At 42.7% G+C, this 20,422-nt stretch overlaps 1 protein-coding gene across 1 annotated transcript; it reads right to left on the bottom strand.

The window, feature by feature from the left end:
- Positions 1 to 1,497: 1,497 nt before the first annotated feature.
- On the bottom strand, positions 1,498 to 12,579 carry TAGAP (T cell activation RhoGTPase activating protein). Its single transcript, XM_082217055.1, has 10 exons — positions 12,011 to 12,579; positions 11,249 to 11,333; positions 11,085 to 11,138; positions 9,084 to 9,150; positions 8,167 to 8,336; positions 7,878 to 8,039; positions 7,635 to 7,744; positions 5,274 to 5,469; positions 4,677 to 4,782; positions 1,498 to 3,241 (listed from the first exon to the last, which is right to left on the bottom strand). The coding sequence occupies exons 1-10, from the start codon at positions 12,028 to 12,030 to the stop codon at positions 1,956 to 1,958; spliced, it is 2,256 nt and encodes a 751-aa protein (XP_082073181.1). The 5' UTR covers positions 12,031 to 12,579; the 3' UTR covers positions 1,498 to 1,955.
- Positions 12,580 to 20,422: the final 7,843 nt, after the last annotated feature.

The following is a 20,422-nucleotide window of genomic DNA, read 5'->3' as shown; positions in this document are numbered from 1 at the left end:
AGTGAGAATATGGACAGTTACACACTGTTTTTATGTAAGCTGTACATTCGATCATAACCTGCAACTGACAAGGTGCCTCTTGTCATTAAGGAGTTTCAGAAGACGTTTACTCATCTACATGCAAACTTTTGACTACCTCTAAGAGCCAGGTCACACATTACCACATAGTCATTCCTGTGTTATCATCCAGCTCTGCCCCCCCTTTTTTGCAGACATGGGTTGCATATTAGAAAACGAACAGCAACTTCAGTACAGGTGTTCTAGGCAGGAAAAGTGCTTTATTCTTTATTCTACTTCAGAATTAAAAACAATTGCTTGCACATTGCTATGTTCACTCTAATAGGGTACTGTGAGCCATGAATAAAAAAGACTGCTGCTATTGATATAGCAAGAACAATGTGTTCTTAAAAGTAATATTGCAAGTTCAGAAGAGCACTCTCAACATGTCTCAAATCCCCATTTTGTACAATTCCACGGTGTCACAAGTACGTAGTAAGAGCCTGTTGTTTCAGGCCAATAGCCCATGTAGTCTAGCATCCTGTTATCACAGTGGCTAACTAGATGCCTATGGGAAACCCACAAGCAGGGCGCAAGAGCATTCTCTCCTCCTGCAATTTCTAGCAACTGGTATTCAGAAGCCTACTGCCTCTGACCATGGAGACAGAGGATAACCAGTATAGCTGGCAGCCACTGCTAGAATTCCTGCAATCCACTGTACCTTCAAAACTGGCTTAGACTGAGAATCAAAGAAGATGCAGGTGTATATCAACATCAGAAGGATCAGATCTCAGTAAGTTGGCTTAATCTTGCATCCTTTGATTGGGACAATGCATGTCACCATCCAGTTGTACTATACATGCATGGATTGGATTGGGGCTATTGCCAAAAGCTGTATCCGATAGTAGTGGCAATAGCTGGAGTTCTAATCACCAGTTGAATGTGTATGCAAGTTGCCTATGGGAGTTCAGGATTCTTGAAAAAGGAGACTGAATGTAATATTCAACTAAGTTTGATTCAGAGTACACCCATTAAAATGGATGAACATGACTAAGTTAGGTTCATTAACTACAATTGGCCTACTATGAGTAAAACCTAGTTGAACACTACCCTGAATTATTCTCTGCTAGGTTTTGAAAAGTGGGATCTTGTTAGAATTTGAGGTGGGGTAATGAAATTGGGAGGAGACAGCATTAAAAATTGGAAACTTTGGGGTTGGTGCCTTTTTGTTTTTAAATAATTTTCTTCACAGCACCCGGTTGTAATGGGTTCTTAGCTAACAGCAATAATGAAGTTCAAAGGTAGCATATCTCTGTTGATCTAATCTCCGTTGTGCTCAAGCATCTGACAGGCTGCATCAAGAGACAGAATAGTGACCTGGATGAACATTTATTCAGAAAGGCAAATCTTCAGATCCATTGAACTAGCAGAAAAGACATTGCAGATGAGGGTATTTGCTTGGATTTTTAGTGATAACCTAAAGAAACAGAAAGCAGATCCTGTATTTTAATTTTTTATTTTTGGCTGGGGACCATTTCGTAAGACGGAGGTTTATTTCAGTTGGAAATAGCATATAAAGGGGAAGTGGTACACACTAGGATACTTGAGTAATGCAAACCCAGACAAAGATGTTCTAGAGCATTTCCTACAGCAGTCTGGACTCCTGGCTATATTTAAGGGGGAAAGGAATGATCACACAATGTATAAGGAACAAGATGAATAAAACCGCCAGTCCTCTTGTATCGCTTTAAAACCCACAGACACAAATAACAAGAGATATATCCATTATGTACAAGAGCTACACATTTCAGGAAGAACAGTGCGTATTCCATATGACACTGAGAAAACTACCTTTTCAAGGAAAGGTAGACATAGGTGAGCTTATATTAGATACAGTTGAAATACTTGCTTTCGTGCCATGTGTACAGCAGACATTGTGTTGAAAGGGGAGAGATAAGTTAAACATAGGATTCCTTAGCGCACTGTATGTGGCCAAAGGCTGGCTGGCTGCATGGCTGTGTCAGGTATTCTTGTTTGTTCTTTTGATAAGACCCAGACATGGTCCTGAGGCGATAGACTTGAGGGGTTAGGGGCAAATTAGCTCGGGAATGTATTCCAATAACAAAGTCAACGGCTGGTGCCTTGTCCTTTGGATCACTGGTCACAGAGAGCCTGTCGTTAAAAAAGTCCTTGTATACTTTGTTTGTAACCTCTTTATTGAGTCTCGGACGCTGAGGCTCGAAGTCTGGAGACAGCACAGTGGATCTCATATTTCGAACCGTTAAGCTACTGTAGGAGGGAAGCCTAGCAGCTGAGCAGTTTCTGGTAGCCTCTTCATAAGATGGAGGATTTCCAGGATTCCTCTGGTCCACAAGCCGAAACACTTCATCTGCTGACATGAAACGAGACCTCGGTTGACCCCGCGAAGGTGCTGGGCTGTGGTCATCAGCACAAGTTGCGTGGACTATGCGGCAGGAAAGATGTCTCTCTTTCTTGGAGTCCTTCTTGAAACTGTCCCTCTGAAAGCCACCTATACTACAGCTTTGGGTTTTCGCTAGCACCTTCTTGCGGGTTGCCACAGAAAACGACATGGAATGCCTCTTGAGCTCTCTGATGGAGGTGGTGTCACTTCCGCTGGAAGCCTTGGTAGAAAAAGACTGCGGCCGAGTTAAGGCGTTTTTCTTGGCGATGGAAGGTGACGTCAGTGGTGAGCTGGTGAAGACAGAACAGTCAGAGACTGGAGAAGCACTGTCTAGCGAACTGCCAGAGGATGTTCTGGGCAATGAATTGTTTGACAATTCCGACAGCAGACTAGTTTTTATTGTCAGGTTGGATGGCTTCTTGTTCCTATAGAGGCCTGCAAGACGACGTTCTCCTGCCATTTCCTCTCTCAGGCCTTGACACTTCAACCGCAGTTCCTCCTGCCGAATGACACTCTCCTCACTTCTGGCTAACTTCTGGCTTCTCATACAGCTTCCCTGGCAGCCCTTAGAAGAGAGCATGTCTGGCTCAGAGAACCTCCTATCCAGGTTGCCTATGGATTTTTTAAACCGAGTCACAGGAGAAGAGACAGGTGGATCCTGGGCTACTGGCTCTCGAGAGTACAGCTCTGTACTGCTGCACCTGTGTTCTGTCCCACTGGCTTGTGGTAGATCGTTGGCCTGGAGTTCACTGGAATTGCATTCTTCCTCAAAATCTGTGCTGTCATAGGCAGAATCATGTTGGCGTCTAGCAGACAATGTATCTGGGGGAGAGGAAGCAAATGTGAGCAAACTGGGGCAGGTCCAGTCTTTATAAATTAGCCAATTACCATTAGCAGCAACAAAAATGTATATATTGCATATAAAACAATGGGGGGGGGCTAAAACCTTCCAGACTTTTAAGGGTAGCCAATGCGGTACCTTCCAGATGTTGATGGACTACAATTCTCACCATCCCCGACTATTGGCTATGTTGGTTGGGTCTGGTGGTAGTGAGAGACAAACAACAACATCTGGAGGGCAGGGTACCCCTGAAATTTTTCTACTTCTAAAAGTGTCATGGACAAATGCCCACATTCCACAGTATTTAAAACAATATTTTTGAATTTACCAAAAATTGTAGTGTGCAATCCTACCAACCTAGGGAACTGGTGACTTTTATTTTTCACGTTTTTACCAAAATGCACATGGTTTCTCTCCCCTCCATGCTCTGTCTAATATCTCTGATGATTAAAAATACTATATAAACATATACAGTATTTTTTTTTAATCTTCAGAAATGAGAGGTGCTTCATCCTGGTTTCTCACATTCTAAATGCCAGAGAAATTCTATTGACGTTTCTGAGGTAAAACACAACTGCCTGCTATTAGGTCAACATACAGCCATCCTGAGATGCCATAGGGACACAGGAAACTGGCCCATACAGCGTCAGAATGCTGGCCCAGCTATCTCAATGTCATCAACACTGAGAGGCAGCAACTTTCTAGGGTTCTAGGCAGGGAATATCCCCAGTTCCACCTGGAGATACTGGGAACTCAGCCTGGTATCTTCTGCGTGTGAAGCACATACCTCATTTTGACCCTTCTCAAACTGCATAAAAAGGAAATGAGAACCAAAGACATTGACATTCCACATTTACCCAGGGTTCTTTCAGATGCCCACCACTCAAGGCTGTACCTCCAGTTGAAGCTTCATGGGGCTTAATGAGGTCTTTTTGCCTACTCCTGTAGGAGAGCCACTTTAGTGGTAGGTTAATAGGATTAGACTCACATATGAGACTGTCAGAGGAAGGACCTGAGCTTAGTAGGAGAGCATTTGGTTTGCATGCAGAAGGGGCCCCAGAATCAACCCCCAGGTAGGGCTGGAAGAGACCCCTGACAGAACCCTGAAGAACCACTGTCACCGAACTCAATGGACCACTGGTCTGACTAAGCAAAAGGCAGCTTCCTATGTGCCTTTTGAGATACATCTGCTTAACAGTTGGACAGGATCCAGCATTGTGGTTTGTTGGCTATCACTAACCACTTCCTCAGCAGTTTAGAACATGTCTAAATAAACCAACAATGAACAATTATATCAAGCTGTCGGTGTGGCACTTTCAACGAAATCCTGGCACATTCAAGAGAAAACATTTCTCTGAATCGCGATTAGCCAAATCGCTAAAGAAGCCGGATGCAAATATAGAATATTATTAGTACCTGGCCTGTCCAGGGAATCATCAGGAGAGATGCTGAACAGTGAAGAGATTTCTTCCCCAAATATATCAAAGCAGTTATCAATGAGAAATTCCACCAGTGTCTTCACCTGTGCAAATCAAAGAAGGATATTTGTTAATCAGGCATTCGTCTCAACCAACAGTTATTTGTATAGTTCTTCACATTTAAGAATTCTGGAAGGGAAATTCGCAGGTCATATATGGTGTAGTCCTGCAGATGGGATGGAAAGGAAATGCATGGCAAACCTGCCTTGCTCTCCCCACCTGTTTTGGCTCAGGGCCTTTGCCCATCACCATTGAAGCCTGCTGGAGATGCCTGGGAGAAGCCTGGAGTCAGGTGGCAGGGTATAAATAATAAAATCATTATTATCACTCTGCAGGAGTGAGCTCCATAGTTTAACTATGCGCTGCATGAAGCCAGGGTAGACAATGGGGAAATAGCTGGACTATTGGTCCGATTTGCCATAAGTCAGCTTCCTGTGTTTCAGTGTGTGTCATAGCAATGGCCCTTACTTTGGAAAATAAATAGCAACAGATGAAAAGTGAACATGACGGGAACAGGAAGCAAAAGTAAGCCAACCTTATCTGTTAGCTTTTTCTGGGCTTCAAGTGGAAGGCTTTGGTCACGAACTGGAGTCAGCATGTTTGGCCCAACACAGATGGCAAGGTTGCTGGAATCCATTTTGTTGACCTCTGAGCTTTTGCTGATGTGGTGAAGCACGCAGAGCAAATGCTTGAGCAAAAGAAGGTTGGGTCTCGGGAGTTTGCTTGCAACCCTAAAGAAATGAACATATGAGAGGAAAAAGTCATCCTCAGAAACTTCTGCTTTTTTAAAACCATCAGATTCACCAGTATGAGTGATACTTCCGCTCAAATGTGGAAATGCTCGCTTAAAGTGGTCTCTCAAAATTCCCATTCAAAAGTCCCCAGACTGCAGCTTTGCATGGTCGAAACTGGCTAACCACAAACTCCTGACCAGGCCCCAAACAGTGTAATTCCGATGTAAAACTATGGAGTTAAAAAAGCACCTGATTTGATATTTGTAACAATAATAAGCATGGTATGCACATTACACACACACACACACACACACACACACACACACACACACACACACTTATTCCATGTAAGTCAGTTCTTAGCTATCACAGAGGGTTGGCTATTTTCCCTACAGGATTGAAAAGGTGACTGAAAATATGGTCACGGTTCATCCAGGGTTGAGCACATTTTACTCCTACTGACTTCAATGTGGCTTAAAAGTTCTCAGTATTTGAGTGTATTTGTTTGTGGCATACCATTACTACCTCACTGTTTATTTTAGTAAAATAGTAACTGGATTGTAAGCTTTCAGTACTTGTTATAACCGGATCCTAATCATGCTTACTCAGCAGTAAATCCTACTACTGAATTCAGTGGAGCTTGCTTGAAAGTAAATACACTTAGGACTACAATTTACGATGTTCCATATTTGTGTGAGCTTTGTTTTTGCTGCGATAGTTGCTATTTCAAAGTGGGCAAAAACGTTTATGAAAAATACTGTACATTTCACTCTTTTGCCTCCGTCCTGCACCAAGCTGCAGTCAGTGAAGGGCTGCTTCACTGCTTCATCCTTGCCATTCAGGGATCACATTGAGATCATAGGGATCACATAGAGATGACATGTTTCACATTATCATTCAGATCTGCTGATGTGATCACCGTGACAGGATGATACCTTCATGATGCCATGTAGCCATTCAGATTTGGCAGATAACTTCATGAGGCAAACAAAGTCCTCATTCTGAATTGTAGGAAAGAGTAAATACAACCCCATTGCCTAGGCCAGAGGTTTTCAAACTTTTTGAGTTGGCTCCCTTGCCCAACTACATTTTTTCTGCAGCGCTCCTGTGGGGCTCAAGGGCCCAGTTATGTCACCTCTTGCCTGCAGAGCTGGCAGCCTCACACCCTATTTCAAATACCCTCCCTTGTGGAGTGTTACCTCAGCTTCCTCTCCCCTCTCCTTGGGAGTCGTCTGGGCAACCACAGCTGCCACCCCTGCCCCAAAGAGAGGCACCTCCTCACACTGCCCCACAGGGGCCTGGGAAACACCCCCTGGCCAACCCCAGAAGCACCAATTGCCTGCGGAGCTTGTAGCCAGAACTGTTGCAACAAACAGCTGTGCAAGCCCTTGGGAGGCAGAGATGTGAGAGGGCATCAGGGGAGGGAGGGAAGGAAAGAGGGACAGAGGCCAGTGTTGCCTGCAGCACCCCTGGCCATCATTCAAGGCACCTCAGGGTGCCATGGCACACTGGTTGAAAAACCACTGGCCTAGGCAACTGAGACAACATTTTCTTTCTTGACATACCAATTGCCTTGGCAGTTGGGAATACATAACTTTCTACCACATTTGCCCCCCTTAGGACCACTTTCACACCCTTTTGAACTAGAGAAGAAAAATTATTGAAAGCAAGGTCACAGTTTGGAAGAGAAAACCCTCAAACCTTCCCTTGTTGTTGACTGCACAAATTGTAGTTTCACCATATATAGGCTTATTCTTAAGTAAGTTCCCACTACGTTTATATGATTGCAAGCCTTAGGATGCAATCTGACCCATACTTATTGGAGAATAAGCCCAACTTCAGAGAGACTTATTTCTGAGCAAACATACTTAGAATCACTCTTAGACTGCATTCCTAAGCATGATTACCATTGATATCGACCAGTTTCACAAATAAGCATGTTCAGGTGTACTTTCAATAAGAATCATGAGGAATCATGGAGGTGATCTTAAAAGCCACCTAAATGATTCCTTAAACCATTACCAGATTCCTTAAGCCATTACCAGAATAAATATGAGCTGAGATAAAAGCTGTAGGAGCTGAGATAAAAGCTGTTTAGGATCAGGATCCCACTGCATTGCAGGCACAGCAATAAGAGACTTTCTGAAGGAGGATCAGCTTACTCTTTCATTGCTTCAGTCCTTTTGTGGTGGGTCATCTTCTCCAGTGCCATCATCCACTCATCATAAAGCTCAGAGAGCAGCAGTTTATGGGGAATGTTTCGAAGGAAATCCTGCAAGATAATGAGCCTCATTTTAGCATGGGGGAAACATGTTTTGCTATAGTGTAACAGTAAGTATTGGTGCCTTTTCCAAGAGTTGGGGTAATGAAACAAATTGTTACAGCAAGAAACCAAGCAAATATACCTTTAAAACCACTGCTAACAAATGAACAGGTTTATCTTCAAAATCAACTTTCCCTCCAAAGTTTAACTCTTCTTTCAGCTCCTTGCGGGCCTTTTCGTTGGCAGCTTTCCGGAATATTCCTTCCGTTAAAGGCCCTTCCAAGAAGAGCATTGTAAGGATATCCTATATACGCAAAAGAACAAGAACAAAAGAAAGGCTGCTTGTCATCTCATTAGGAACAGCCGCAGAGAACCCAACACAGTCATTGTAACACAACTGTTTACCTGGAATATGTATACTCTTTGCTTACCTGTATTGGCTTGGGCAGCATATCATCTTCACTGCAGACAATCGACAATGGCTGATCAAACAGTGGAGGCTTCAGGTCAGATTCCAGATTCCCCAGAGTCTCTGATCCAGTGGTGGTTCTTCTCAGCATAAATGGCCAAGATATTACTTTCTTTCTCTTCTTATTACTATCTGTTGAAGAGAAGAAAAAGGAACAAGAAAAATGAGTAACATTAGATACACGGGTGAATGACATATTACTGCTAAATTGTCTAAAGAGATGTAAAATGCCCATGGAATAAAGAGAAGCCATGAAGTATAGGCAATTAATGGTGCAATCCTTTGTGAGCCCCATTAGATTCAATGAGCCTGGCTCCCAGCTAAGTGAGTATATGATGGGCAGCCTAAAACGTAAAACGAACAGACAAGGAGAAAGAGGGCACAAGCTCACAGAGCTTCATGAGGGGAACAGAGGCCTCCTAGCAACTCTCAGTACCCTGAAAGTGGTATAACAGTGCTTTAAATGTACAGTGCAGATGCAGCATAACTAAGGTGGAAGACTTAGTCTGTAGCCACTTTGCTTTGGCTTTACAATGGCCTTCCGGCCAAACTCGTTGCCTACTATTAGAAACCTCAGTTCTATGCAGGGCTGCCACCAGGGGGCAATTTAGAAAGCTGATGCTGATTGTAATCCCAGTCTTAAACATGGGGGCATGCCAGGCTGCTGCTGTTCCATTGCACAGAATGGCCCCAGCAGGAAGAAACAAAGTATAACCTCTGTAAAGACAGATCCTACTGTGCTACTGCACAGTGGAGCAAAGTAAATGTTTCAGCACTTGACTGCACTTGTATAGTAAAATTAAGGAGCATCGTTATTGCATGGCGGAATGACTCATTTTCATGTTTATCAAAGGGTATCATTTCCTTGTTAAAACGCACCAGTCAGATGACACAGTCCATCTTCAGTGTCACATGGCATGAACAAGTGGCATTTCTTGATGTCAGCCTGAAATAAACAATGATCATTAAGAAAGAAAGTCACTTAAATGGTTTATTTAGTTAGCATATCCACGTAGCTCACTGCCATAATATATCTGTGCAATGTTTCTTCCCCCAAATGGAAAGCAAACTTCCTTCAAGTTGTCTCACAACTTCTGCCTGGCACTTGGCAGGGGATAAGCAAACAGTCCATATTGGCAACAGTAGGGCTGGAAGTTACATGGACTGGCATGTGCAATCCCAGCATGCTAGGTTCCCTGGCGTAGCTCTTATCAGTTTTTATAGAAAACAATAATAGAGTGAACAATGGGATGAGTTGGGCACAAGTTGCTTTCTCAGATACCTTTCTTCCCTATCACCCCCCTCAGCTTTTGTAACTGAGCAACTGAGTTTCGAAAACAGCTTGCAATTTGGCATGGGGGTTATTGGCTCACAGAAAAAGTCAACAATCCCAGAGGGAGTAGTGCAAGCTTCTTCTGTGAACCTAAGCAGGTCTTTGGATCCTAGCCATAGACCCAAGTAAGGCACTAACTGCACATCATAGAACAGTGTCTCATTGAAATTGATGGGGCTTTAAAGTGAAATATGTTTAGGCTTCGGTATTATGGTCATACACGCTTCAGCTTTACGGCTCAATTCAAAACATCTTTGCTTTAGCAAAGCCTCATGTCCTTTTCAGGTCTTTTTCCTCCTATAACTACAACTACATGGGGGTGGGAATGGGAGAACAGGGCCCTAGTGGCTGCTGCCTGGTCTTTGCTGGCCCTGTCCCCTTCCATTCAGACATTGCAGGGACAAGGTCTGAAGCAGGGAACCTGCTGTACAAATGTATTTATTTTATTTTCAAAACTTAGCAGCTGGTGTACCCCCTCAAAAGATGTGCAACAGAATCAAGCAATAGATTCAAACTTGTTTACAATATACTTGTATTAAAAAACACACCAACCCAAGCCATTAAATAATCCATCTATGAAAGCATCATCAGCCCATAGAACAAGAACAAATTGTAATGACAAAATGCAAAAAACCATGGAAACAAAAATCAAGCAAAAGCAAAAAATCAAGCCTGGGTGAAATTTTTATTAAAAGCTGTGAAGTGCCGCCACTGATCTTATCTGAGAGTGAAATGGGTTTCCAGAGTGTGTGGAGAATGCCTTTTGTCAAGTAACCACATACCAGATTTGTGGCAGACGTGGCACCATCAGGAACAGGAAGGCATTCCCACCTGACCTTCATGCCTAGGCAATGTAGATATGAGATAAGGCATTTCATCAAATATCTTGGTCCCTAGCCATATCAGGCTGTATATATAAAAACAAGCACCGTGAACTTGGCTTGGTTTGATCAGAGTTCTAATTCATATTGTGAGCCCACAATTGTACAGCGAGCACCTTGCTACCTCATACAGCGGGCGCCCAGTGTGTGAATGGGGCCCCGCTCCTCCCTTCACACAACTGTAATTGGGCGAGCAGGCAAGAGCGTCTGAAAAGAGCTATTTTTTCATTTCAGTGGGATGTACATACATATCAGTTAAGCATGTCACCCTAATTCACTCTAGAACAGACCACGTAGAGCTGCTTGCAAGTTATCAGACTGCGGACTGTAACTCAAGGCTCATGACTGAATTTTGGCAAACACAATTTTAATGCAATAAGCATGAAGGCACAAGCTAAGGGGTACATGGCAACTCTGGGTATTTAAAAAGACAACAATAATGGCAATAGCAATAATAGCAGTGCTTCTGTTCTGACTTCAATTAAGCATAGCAAAACCTTGACTGACTGCGATTTCATAGTGGCAGAGCTGTGTAGTACAATCCTGAGCAGCTTTGCTCAGAAGTAAGTCCCACTAAGTTCAATGGGGCATACTTCCTAGGAAGCATGCTTAGGATTGTAGCCTGTAACGTAAAGACTCAGCAGAGAATTTGAAGCTGGTGTTTACCTCTGACTGGCATGCAATCAAAGTCTCCATATCACTCGCATTTATGGTTTTGGGCTGCAAATCAAAACAAAGGCAGGATATCGTGAAAATCTCATTCAGTTATGCGTAATAACATACTATAGTCTTCAGAGAGTAGATTAGTTGAAGGGGCAATAAAAACTCACTGTATTGCAGCTGCTTAGCACCTTCATCAGGATTTTGGTTAAGGAAGCTTTAACGATGTTTGCTCCTTTGAGTCCTTTTGTTTGCCTGTTTAGAACGAGGAGGCAAATATTAACAATATTTTATTCCCCCCTTCTGCAAACTCAAACTCAATACAAACAATAACTGTGAGCTGAAAGTGATTTGAGAGAGAGGCTGTGACATGCACACACATTAGTTTTCTCTCCCTGTCACCTCTGGGTTTTGAGAGTGTTTGACACAGTGCAAAATCCGCAAAGTCTATTTTACCCAAGCGAAAAGTGGACTGAGTGTGCACACCACAAGTGGTAAGCTCTCTCTCAAACTGCCTTCAATCCTCTGAAAAGGCTTTGATTAGTCTCAAGCATCAGGTGTGAACTAAAAGATGCTCCCATAAACAAATATTCTCTCGACAACCTGACATAAAAGCATCATTACACTAGTGAAAACAACAACTCTTGAATCCACTCCTTTCAAGCACTATGTACAGCATGCTGTAAAATATGTAGCAATGTGAAAAGATAATCTATAGCAGTACGTTATGTGAATGCAGACAGTTTTAACCAGATGGATTACATCTGTCAATGTAAGAATACCCCTAACCTGCTTGATATTGGTGTTAAGTTCCATGTACAATGCTAAACATCAAAAAGCCCCCATAAGCTGTACTGAGGTACAGTTAAGTTGGGCAGTGGGTGCCTTTTCCTAAACATTTCTCTTAACAAAAATCCCAGCGAGTTACTTACAGTGAACTTTTAACAGACATTCATCTTCTAGGCTCTCCAGAGAATGGTATCAGGACAGAGTTCTTTCAACTCGAGTGAACTGCAGACAGAAAGGGAACCAGCATGACGCTCTCCTCCTCCTCAGACTAATTTGCCAGAGAGAGAGATGCGGAGACACACACAGAGCCCTTCCGTACCACGTGTGCTGCATGCAGAATGAGTTGTGGTGGAAAGGGGGGCAGGTGGAAAGTCACAAACGTAAGAGGCACAGGAAGGAGCATCACGGCTCAAAGGCAGAAGTCAGAGCTCCCCGGCAGATGCTCGCCAGTCCCCTTGGCTTCCTCTTCCCTTTTAGGGCAGCTGCCGTCTGGCTGTGTGTTTGGGTGTTTTGTTTTTTCCTTCTTGAATAAAAAAAAAACCCCCAGTATTGTCACAGACGGAAAGGCAATGGAACAGATGAAGTGCCTCACAGGTGAATGTTCCACCTTACGACAGGAATCAGGTGGGATGTGTGAAGAAAAAGAAGTGGTGTTGTGTAGGCTGGTTCGAGGCCCTTTAAAGGGCATTCTGCAGTTTTAGGCACGAGAATCCTTCTCAGAGACCTTTCTTTCACTGCGCGCCTGACTCCTAAGACGTCAAATCTAACCTCAAATTAATAAACCACGTCTTTTTAAAAAGTTCCAAATCGAGGCAAGTAGGTCAGGGTCTGAGCCTTTACAATGGAGTTGGATAGAGCATGTGGGGAGAAAAATTGAGGGAGGAGGGTCAAAAAGCATAAAGTTATCTATTAGTTATACACATTTGTGCCTCAGATACTTCTATTAAGTTTGCTGACACTCCCATACGTATTGTACTTGACGAAAAAAATCAAATGAAATATCCATTAAAAAAGCAATGGACGAAATGGTTAAGTACATGCATTTCCCAGAATGCTGCTTTCCCTCCACAAGGCCAGCACCGTCTTCGGAGGGAAGCATTACAGATTTGGATACCTATGGATGTATATGACTAACCCTTCTCTGGAGCAGCCAACATCCCAGGTGACTTTGCAGATTAAAAAGGGAGAGTTAAATTAAGCCTTGGCCCTTACGCAGCCTCACAAAACGCCACACAACTCCACAAAGCCAGGAGACCAGCTGCGATACCCCCTCAACAAGAAATGGTGGCAGGCAGGCAGCGCCAGGTGGAGGCGGAAAAATAGTCACTAGTAGGGAAGCTGCCTTTGGAAGGAACAATGGGGTTTATTACAGCTGGCGGAGTGAGCTCACGCTCTCTGTGAAACAGCAGGTGCTGCCAAAACGGGTTTCATGCCTCATGGGAGCAGATTCTGGCAGGCCAAGAGGAACCAAGGCTGCAGTCCTTAAGCACATTTACTAAGGAGGGATTGACACTGCATTTTGTGGGGTTGCCAAACAAACCCCCCTCAGGATCACATTATAAATGGAGCGCCTGGCGTAACTCATTTCCTTTTTTTTTTAAAAAAAAAGTTTTATTCATTTTCCAAACAAGTTTTATACAGTCAACAAATTATTTTACACTCATGCTTCAATTTTTGACTTCCCTCAGTTTCTCTGTCAATCTTTCGAAAAATTTCTATTTATTGACGCATTTCTGAACATGATATTGCCTTTCCTCACTCCTTTTCCTCTTATTCTCTTTTTTGCAGTATTTCTTACTATTTCACAGAGTCTCTTCAAAACCAACAAGCGTTGTCTGTGCATCACATATATTTTTCAGATATTCTGTAAATTTTCCCCAGTCCTCGATACACTTTTGGTCCTTCTGGTATCGAATCTTCCCAGTCAATTTGTCCAATTCTGCATATTCGGTCAATTTCCTTCTACATTCTTCCACAGTTGGAATTTCTTCCTGTTTCCATCTTTGGGCCAGAAGTATCCTTGCGGCAGTCACTGCATATTGAAACAGTTTACAGTCTCTCATTTTCAGACTGTTTCAGACTCATTTTCAGACTGTTTTCACTGCAGTGGAAACCACTCTAAATTATTCCACCTTCCCTGTTCCCTGTTCACTTCTTTAAGTTTTATCATGATTGACAATCATGATAAAACTTAAAGAAGGCTCTAGTCACTAGTGTCTACAGCAGGGGTGGGAAATCTCAGGCCAAGGGTCAAATGGAGCCCTTTTGTGCTCTCCATCAGGCCCTTGGAACTCACCACAGGCCAGGTCTCTCCTTGGCTCCGCTTCACAACTTTTGCGTGTGCTTCTGCTGGGCTGGCATGTCTCCTTGAACTCTGATAATGCCTTTGGCTTGTCTGGGTGAACTGTAGAGAGGAGTGTCTGTGTAGGAACTAGCCTACTATACAAAGGTAAAATTTACGCTTGTTGCTCTGCAGACTTTCGCCTCTGGCCCTGCCTACCCCTGGCATGTGGCCCTTGCGAGTTCACCTGGGATGGAATGCGGCCCTCTGGCGGGAAAAGGTTCCTCACCCAGCTCTACAGTGACAGCTCTAGATGTGGCATACAACAAGGGAAAATGGAACAGGAAGCTTGAGGTGAGGTGGGACGAGCAGTTCTTAGTCACACATTTTAGCACCTTTCTCTCCCCATCTGACAGGGCAGCTCACAACCGAAGGAGTTAGGAGGGAGTTGGCAGCCAATCGACAGGCTTAGTTGCCAGCACTGAAGCCGTTTCTTCTCAACTCACAGCTAAGTCACACATTGCTGCTAGTTTGTGACATTATTAGCGATTTAGAATCTATAGCTTCGAACACGGGGAAAAATAAACTTGACCAGTTAAAACATGCATCAGGTGACCTGTTTTATCTCTGCAGTGTAGCTTGACTTCAAGCTCATTGCAAAGGAAGATCCAAGCTGATCCAAGCAGTGCTTGGTATCACGACTGATCAGCCGGTCACGGATGACCTCAAGTCCCATCCAGAATCTCCAGGCCAATCAAATCCCAGCAGGCCTTGAAGTCGCCACCAATCGACTGCTGATAAGCCCTGCTTTCAGCAGGGATTGGCTCTACTTGGGATCAAGCCCAGCAGGTCTTATATTGGGTGCCAACTTTAATAGGTACTGAATATGAGCCCAGCTTGCCGAGGAACAAATGAGAGTGCATTTTAAGGTGACCAGTTCTTCCTTGGCAACTGTGTCTTTACCTACATTACCTGGTGGGATATAAAATGGAAATGGCTTGGGGAAAACTGTCTCGTGGTGGTCTAAATTAGGACTCCTGTCCTAGCCCAATTTGGCATGTGGGCCAGAGAATCCACACTGCTGAATTATGAGGTTGGGGTGGGAGCTCAAAAATATAAAGAATGAAACAGAGTGAACTGAAGGCATACCACTAATCTTATTTTTCCACTGCCTTCAAGGTTTCCACAAACAAAAATACCAGAAAATTATGCCCCTCCAAAAGCTATCAAATCTGCTTAGAAAGCATGAAATTGCTTAGTACTGTAGAATGTTCACAAACTCCTTGCAAACTGGTTTCCAGAAGTCTTGAATGCATAAAATACATTGACAGGTCTTTAATTCAGGGACATCTTATTAAAGCCGTTACTGATGCCTTACTGAAAAAGTGGAAATTTAATTACCCCCCCCCTAAAGAGGACCAACTGAGGACAAAGATGTGCATAGAACCTTTGTATGATAATTTCTATGTCTAGATGCAAATTTAGCAATAATATTTATTTATTGAGAGCATTTGTACCATACTCTTCAGCCTCAAAAGGCTCCCAGAGTGGCTTACCATCTAAAAAGTTCCCATGCACACAAGAACAGAAATGGAGGGAGGGGGGGGAATTAAACTCAGGCACCATCTGGCACAGTTGAGAGGGGTAGGAGATGCCTGGTGGAGTTGGGCTTTCAGCAAAGCTGAGGCATTTAAAAAAATACATTGAATTTTCCATAAGGCTCACCATCGCCATCTAGTGTCACATTGTATATTACATTTAAAACACACTTAAAACGTTTTACAGTGGTGCCTCGCAAGACGAAAATAATTCGTTCCGCGAGTCTTTTCGTCTTGTGATGTTTTTCGTCTTGTGAAGCACGGTCCGTCGCAACTGCGCCTCTTCAAGCGGCTTTAAGAAAAAAGCGCAAGACGTTTTCGTCTTGCGAAGCAAGCCCATAGGGAAATTCGTCTAGCAAAGCAACGCAAAACCGAAAAACTATTTTGTCTAGCGAGTATTTCGTCTTGCGAGGCATTCGTCTTGCGGGGCACCACTGTAATTGGAGCTGTATAGCTGAGTCCCATAATAGCAGACCTGTCTTACTGGTCAAGTCTGATGTACAGCTGATAATTGTTGATCGGACACCTTCAAGCCTACTGCTTCCCATTCTTAGACTTTTATAACTCTAATAACTGGATCTGGTCTAGGGAGCCCTTTTCACTGAGAACTTTCCCTGTAAAGCAGTACATATGGCCACCCCATATATTGTGCTGAATTATTTATGCATAAACATATTCTGCAATAACAAATAGTCTATTCCTGTTACTGTGGGCAGGTTCACACACAATGTTAAACCATACTTTAAAGCAGACTTTGGGCTTGCAAGGTTTACTTTCTTTGTTACTAGAACTTCACAGTCTGCCCACTGGAGTCAGGTGTCAAAAATATACTTTCAGAATTAATTGAGAATTAATCAGTTCTGAGCGCAGGAATACATTTTGAATCCCGGAACTGAGCTGTTACAATTTACAAAATTTACAAATTTTAATGAAAACTTAGCAAAAGAATAATAAAAAACCAGCAATTAAAAACTAAATAAATAAATTAAAATGGCATTTTAAAATACCTGCTGAATTTCATGTCTGGGTAAGCTTGCCTACACAAAAAAGTTTTTAGCAGGCACCAAACACAGTGAAGTTCCAAATGTTTCCCTCTCCCCCCAGCATAAGAAAAAGACCATACACTTGGTAAATTAAAAAGTGGTTTACTTACAAACTCTCCAAATGTTGCACAGTAAAACTTGGTTTAGTTACCAAGTGGTGAAAGTTGCTAAATTATTGGTAGAGGAACTCAAAAGTGACTTGTGAGAGACATGCTGTTATAGCTGGGGCAGCTAGCTCAAAACCTCTTCACACACTCAGCTTCTCAGGTAGACTGAAGGGGAACAATAGGCTTGATTACTCCTTTCATCCCAAGGTAAGCTAAGCCTGGCAGGACAGGTTACTCTATTGTATTAACCCCTTCATGTCTTAATTAGACTTAAACATGTTGGTTATATGAGGTTGGTTGTCCCACAGTTTCCTGAGCAATGCTATCAGTTTAGTGTGCTTGCAATCTGCAACTCCAGACACACTTTTAAACTGCAATCCTAACCCCACTTACCCTGAGAGTGAGCCCCATTGAATTCAACACATCTTCTGCACAGATGTGGCTAGGCTTGCACTGTTTGTCAATGTTACGAATAAGGAAAACTTGCAAACATAAATGGTTACACTCAACAAAGAAAGTTTATTTTGAAACCAGGGCAGCTAAGAGGTTCATGGGAATCAGAAAATAAGGAACCAAATTGCTACGTCCCCCCCTTCTTCCTCCCCTCAAGGAGCAGCATCTGTTTTCCTTCTTTTGTGAAACCCCAAATGGGAAAATCCCAACCATGGTAAACATTTGTCTGTTTCAATAGAGCTTTCAGCTGACGTGAGGCACCCCTGATGACCGTTGCAAATGGGAGTTGCATGGCAGCAAATGGCTGACAAATCTGTGCTTGTTTCAGTGTCATGCTAATGAGAAAACAGCAGAGCTTACCACAGAGCTGAGCGGACAAAAGGATGCTACTCAGCGATTGACACTTTAACCTCCCCCCCCGCCCTATAATCTAGTAAAACAACCCAGGTTCTGCGCTGGTGCCTCTGAATGTTCATATATAGAATGTATTCCAGCTTTGCCAGAGCTGGCAGCATAACCGTCTCCTGGGAAACAATAGCAACATTGACCAAATAAAAAGGGAGCAGTTATGTAAGCCCATGGACAGGCTGGTTGTCCTATTTGTCTTTCTCCACTTCTCCCTCCTGTAATATTTTGGATTGCAAAGAGCAGATTTATAGGACCATCTCTATTGCTTTCATTATGCATAGCTTGTTCTCTCTCTCTCTCACTCACTCTCACATGCACATTTTTGCAAAATCTGAAATAGGGATGGATAAATCTGTCAATTTCAGTTTCTCTGTGTTTTTTCATTTTTCCTGTCTTCAGTTCTCCACATTTCCACACCACTTTGCGAATCATTTCCCCCCCAAAAGTCCTCATGAAAATCCGATTTCTCCTAATAAATACATTTTTTTGTATGCAGTTTTGTCTAATATAGACATCTTTGCAAAACAATTTCCTGTAGTCTAATGCATTTTGTATGTTCTTTTCACTAATAGATGTGCTTCACTTTACACTACTTATGCATTTTAGTACACATTACTTGGTTGGAGACCTGCATTGCATGATTCAGAGCAGTTTTGAAGGATGGCCTTGTGCTGGCTGATGTATTGTTTTGAAAAAATGTTAATTTGGTAGGTTCGCCTTTATATAAGAGGTGAATTTCTCCTCCACAACCTACTCTGAAATGAATAGTATACATGGACTAACTCACATGGTGTAGGATGATTGTATACAATGTTTTCAGCAGCAAAACTACATAATACACATGTGTCAGGCTTTCTCCATACAATAAATACACCAAACAAACAAACAAAACTAGAGTGAGTCTAACATGTCACGTACATCTGGTGACTGAGTGGTGGTGAAGCCTAGACAGACCTGGCTTCTGATAAACCAGGCCTACCACTCCATAGTTTCTCATTGGTTAGAACTGCTGCCCATCTGAAAGAGAATTGCATGAAAATGATGTACAGATGGTATATCACGCTAGTAAAATTGGCAAAAATGTATAAAACGGAACAAAAGAACTGTTGAAGGTGTAAAGAAGGGGAAGGTACATTTTATCATACATGGTGGGATTGCAAGATTATTAAAAAAAATGGGAAATGATATACAATGAACTGAAAAGAATGTTTAAAATAACATTTGTTGAAAAAACAGAAACTTTTTTGTTAGGTATTTTAGGACAAGAGCTGCCGAAAGAAAAACGGACATTATTTATGTATGCTACAACAGCAGCAAGAATTCTAATAGCACAAAATTGGAAGACTGGAGAAGTACCATCTAAAGAACAATGGCAAGAAAAATGGATGAACTATGCAGAGTTAGCAAAGTTAACGGACAAACTGAGAGAAAAGCACAAAAGGGACTTTGAAAAAGAATGGGAACCTTTTACAATATATTTGCAGAAACACACACACACACAAAAGGACTCGTTGGCAGGATTTAAATAAACATTTACAATTTTATTTACATAAAACAAGGAATATAACATTGTGATAACATAGCATTATATATAAACAGCAGAACATATCATTTGATGTAATAAACGAGAAATGGAAGCTGAGGGAAGTCAAAGGGTGCGTGCGTGAAAAACTAATGTTTAGTATTGATATTGGATATTTGTTTTGAAAATGGAAAAACAATAAAACCTTTAACAAAAAAAAGAATTGCGGCCCATCTATGGCAGGGGTGGGGAACCATTTTTGTCTGGTGGACTGGATCGAACAGTGGCCATTCCTCTGCAGGCTACTTTTGGCAGGTGGAGGGGTCTCCCCATCTATCCATCACCTGGCATCCTACAATGTGAGTTGGATCTAAGGTGGCTAGACAGCAGCTGAGCTTGCCTTTGGTGCTGAATTTAAACAGTGTCTGGTGCAAGCCCCATTGCAAAGGAACAACTGGGAACGTGAATCTGAGCTGTGCATTTGCAATTGTTCCTAGGCAGTGGGGCTTAGCATTTGGTGCTGTTCAACTTCAGCACCAAAGGCAAGTCCTGCTGCTTTTGGCAAGGATTGGCTCCAGTTGGGAGCTCTGAATGGGAGCTTCTGAGTGAAACGAGTTCCAGCAGGGTTTGCTGCTACAATTAACTTCACACTGCATTTACCTTAAGTCAGCCAACATGCTTACACTATTTAACAATGTCCCTCCACTGCCCACCCACCTGCAAAATGGGTATAGCAACACTAGGTTCTCTTGGGTTTTAGAAGGGCTAGAAACTTCTTCATGTTATTATGATTATTTTTAAAATCAGCTGGAGTACCTGACACTTTTTCTTACAACTTTTCTTAGAACTCCAATCAATTTTAATGAACGTTCTAGCTCTCAGGGCTGTATTAATGGTGAGAAGACACTGAAGCAATGTAGACAGCTTCTCCTAAAGGCTTTGCAACCAAAGCAGTTTCAAAGGGACACTTTAGAATCCCCAGAGCAGTGAGAAAGTGGGGCGTATTCACTTCATTGAGCCCCTTCTCACCTTCTATTCCTTGTTCTCAGTATTCTATGAGTTACAGGAGTCCTCTGCAATTTATTACCAAAAGAAAACTGCTTTGGAAAACATACTGCCAATTGTGAAATTATACCCAGTCTG

This window comes from Podarcis vaucheri, assembly GCF_965113315.1.
Source record: "Podarcis vaucheri genome assembly, chromosome: 3".
NCBI lineage: Eukaryota > Metazoa > Chordata > Lepidosauria > Squamata > Lacertidae > Podarcis > Podarcis vaucheri.
Note: the sequence above shows the minus strand (reverse complement) of the source record. Positions and strands in the feature narration are given on the sequence as shown.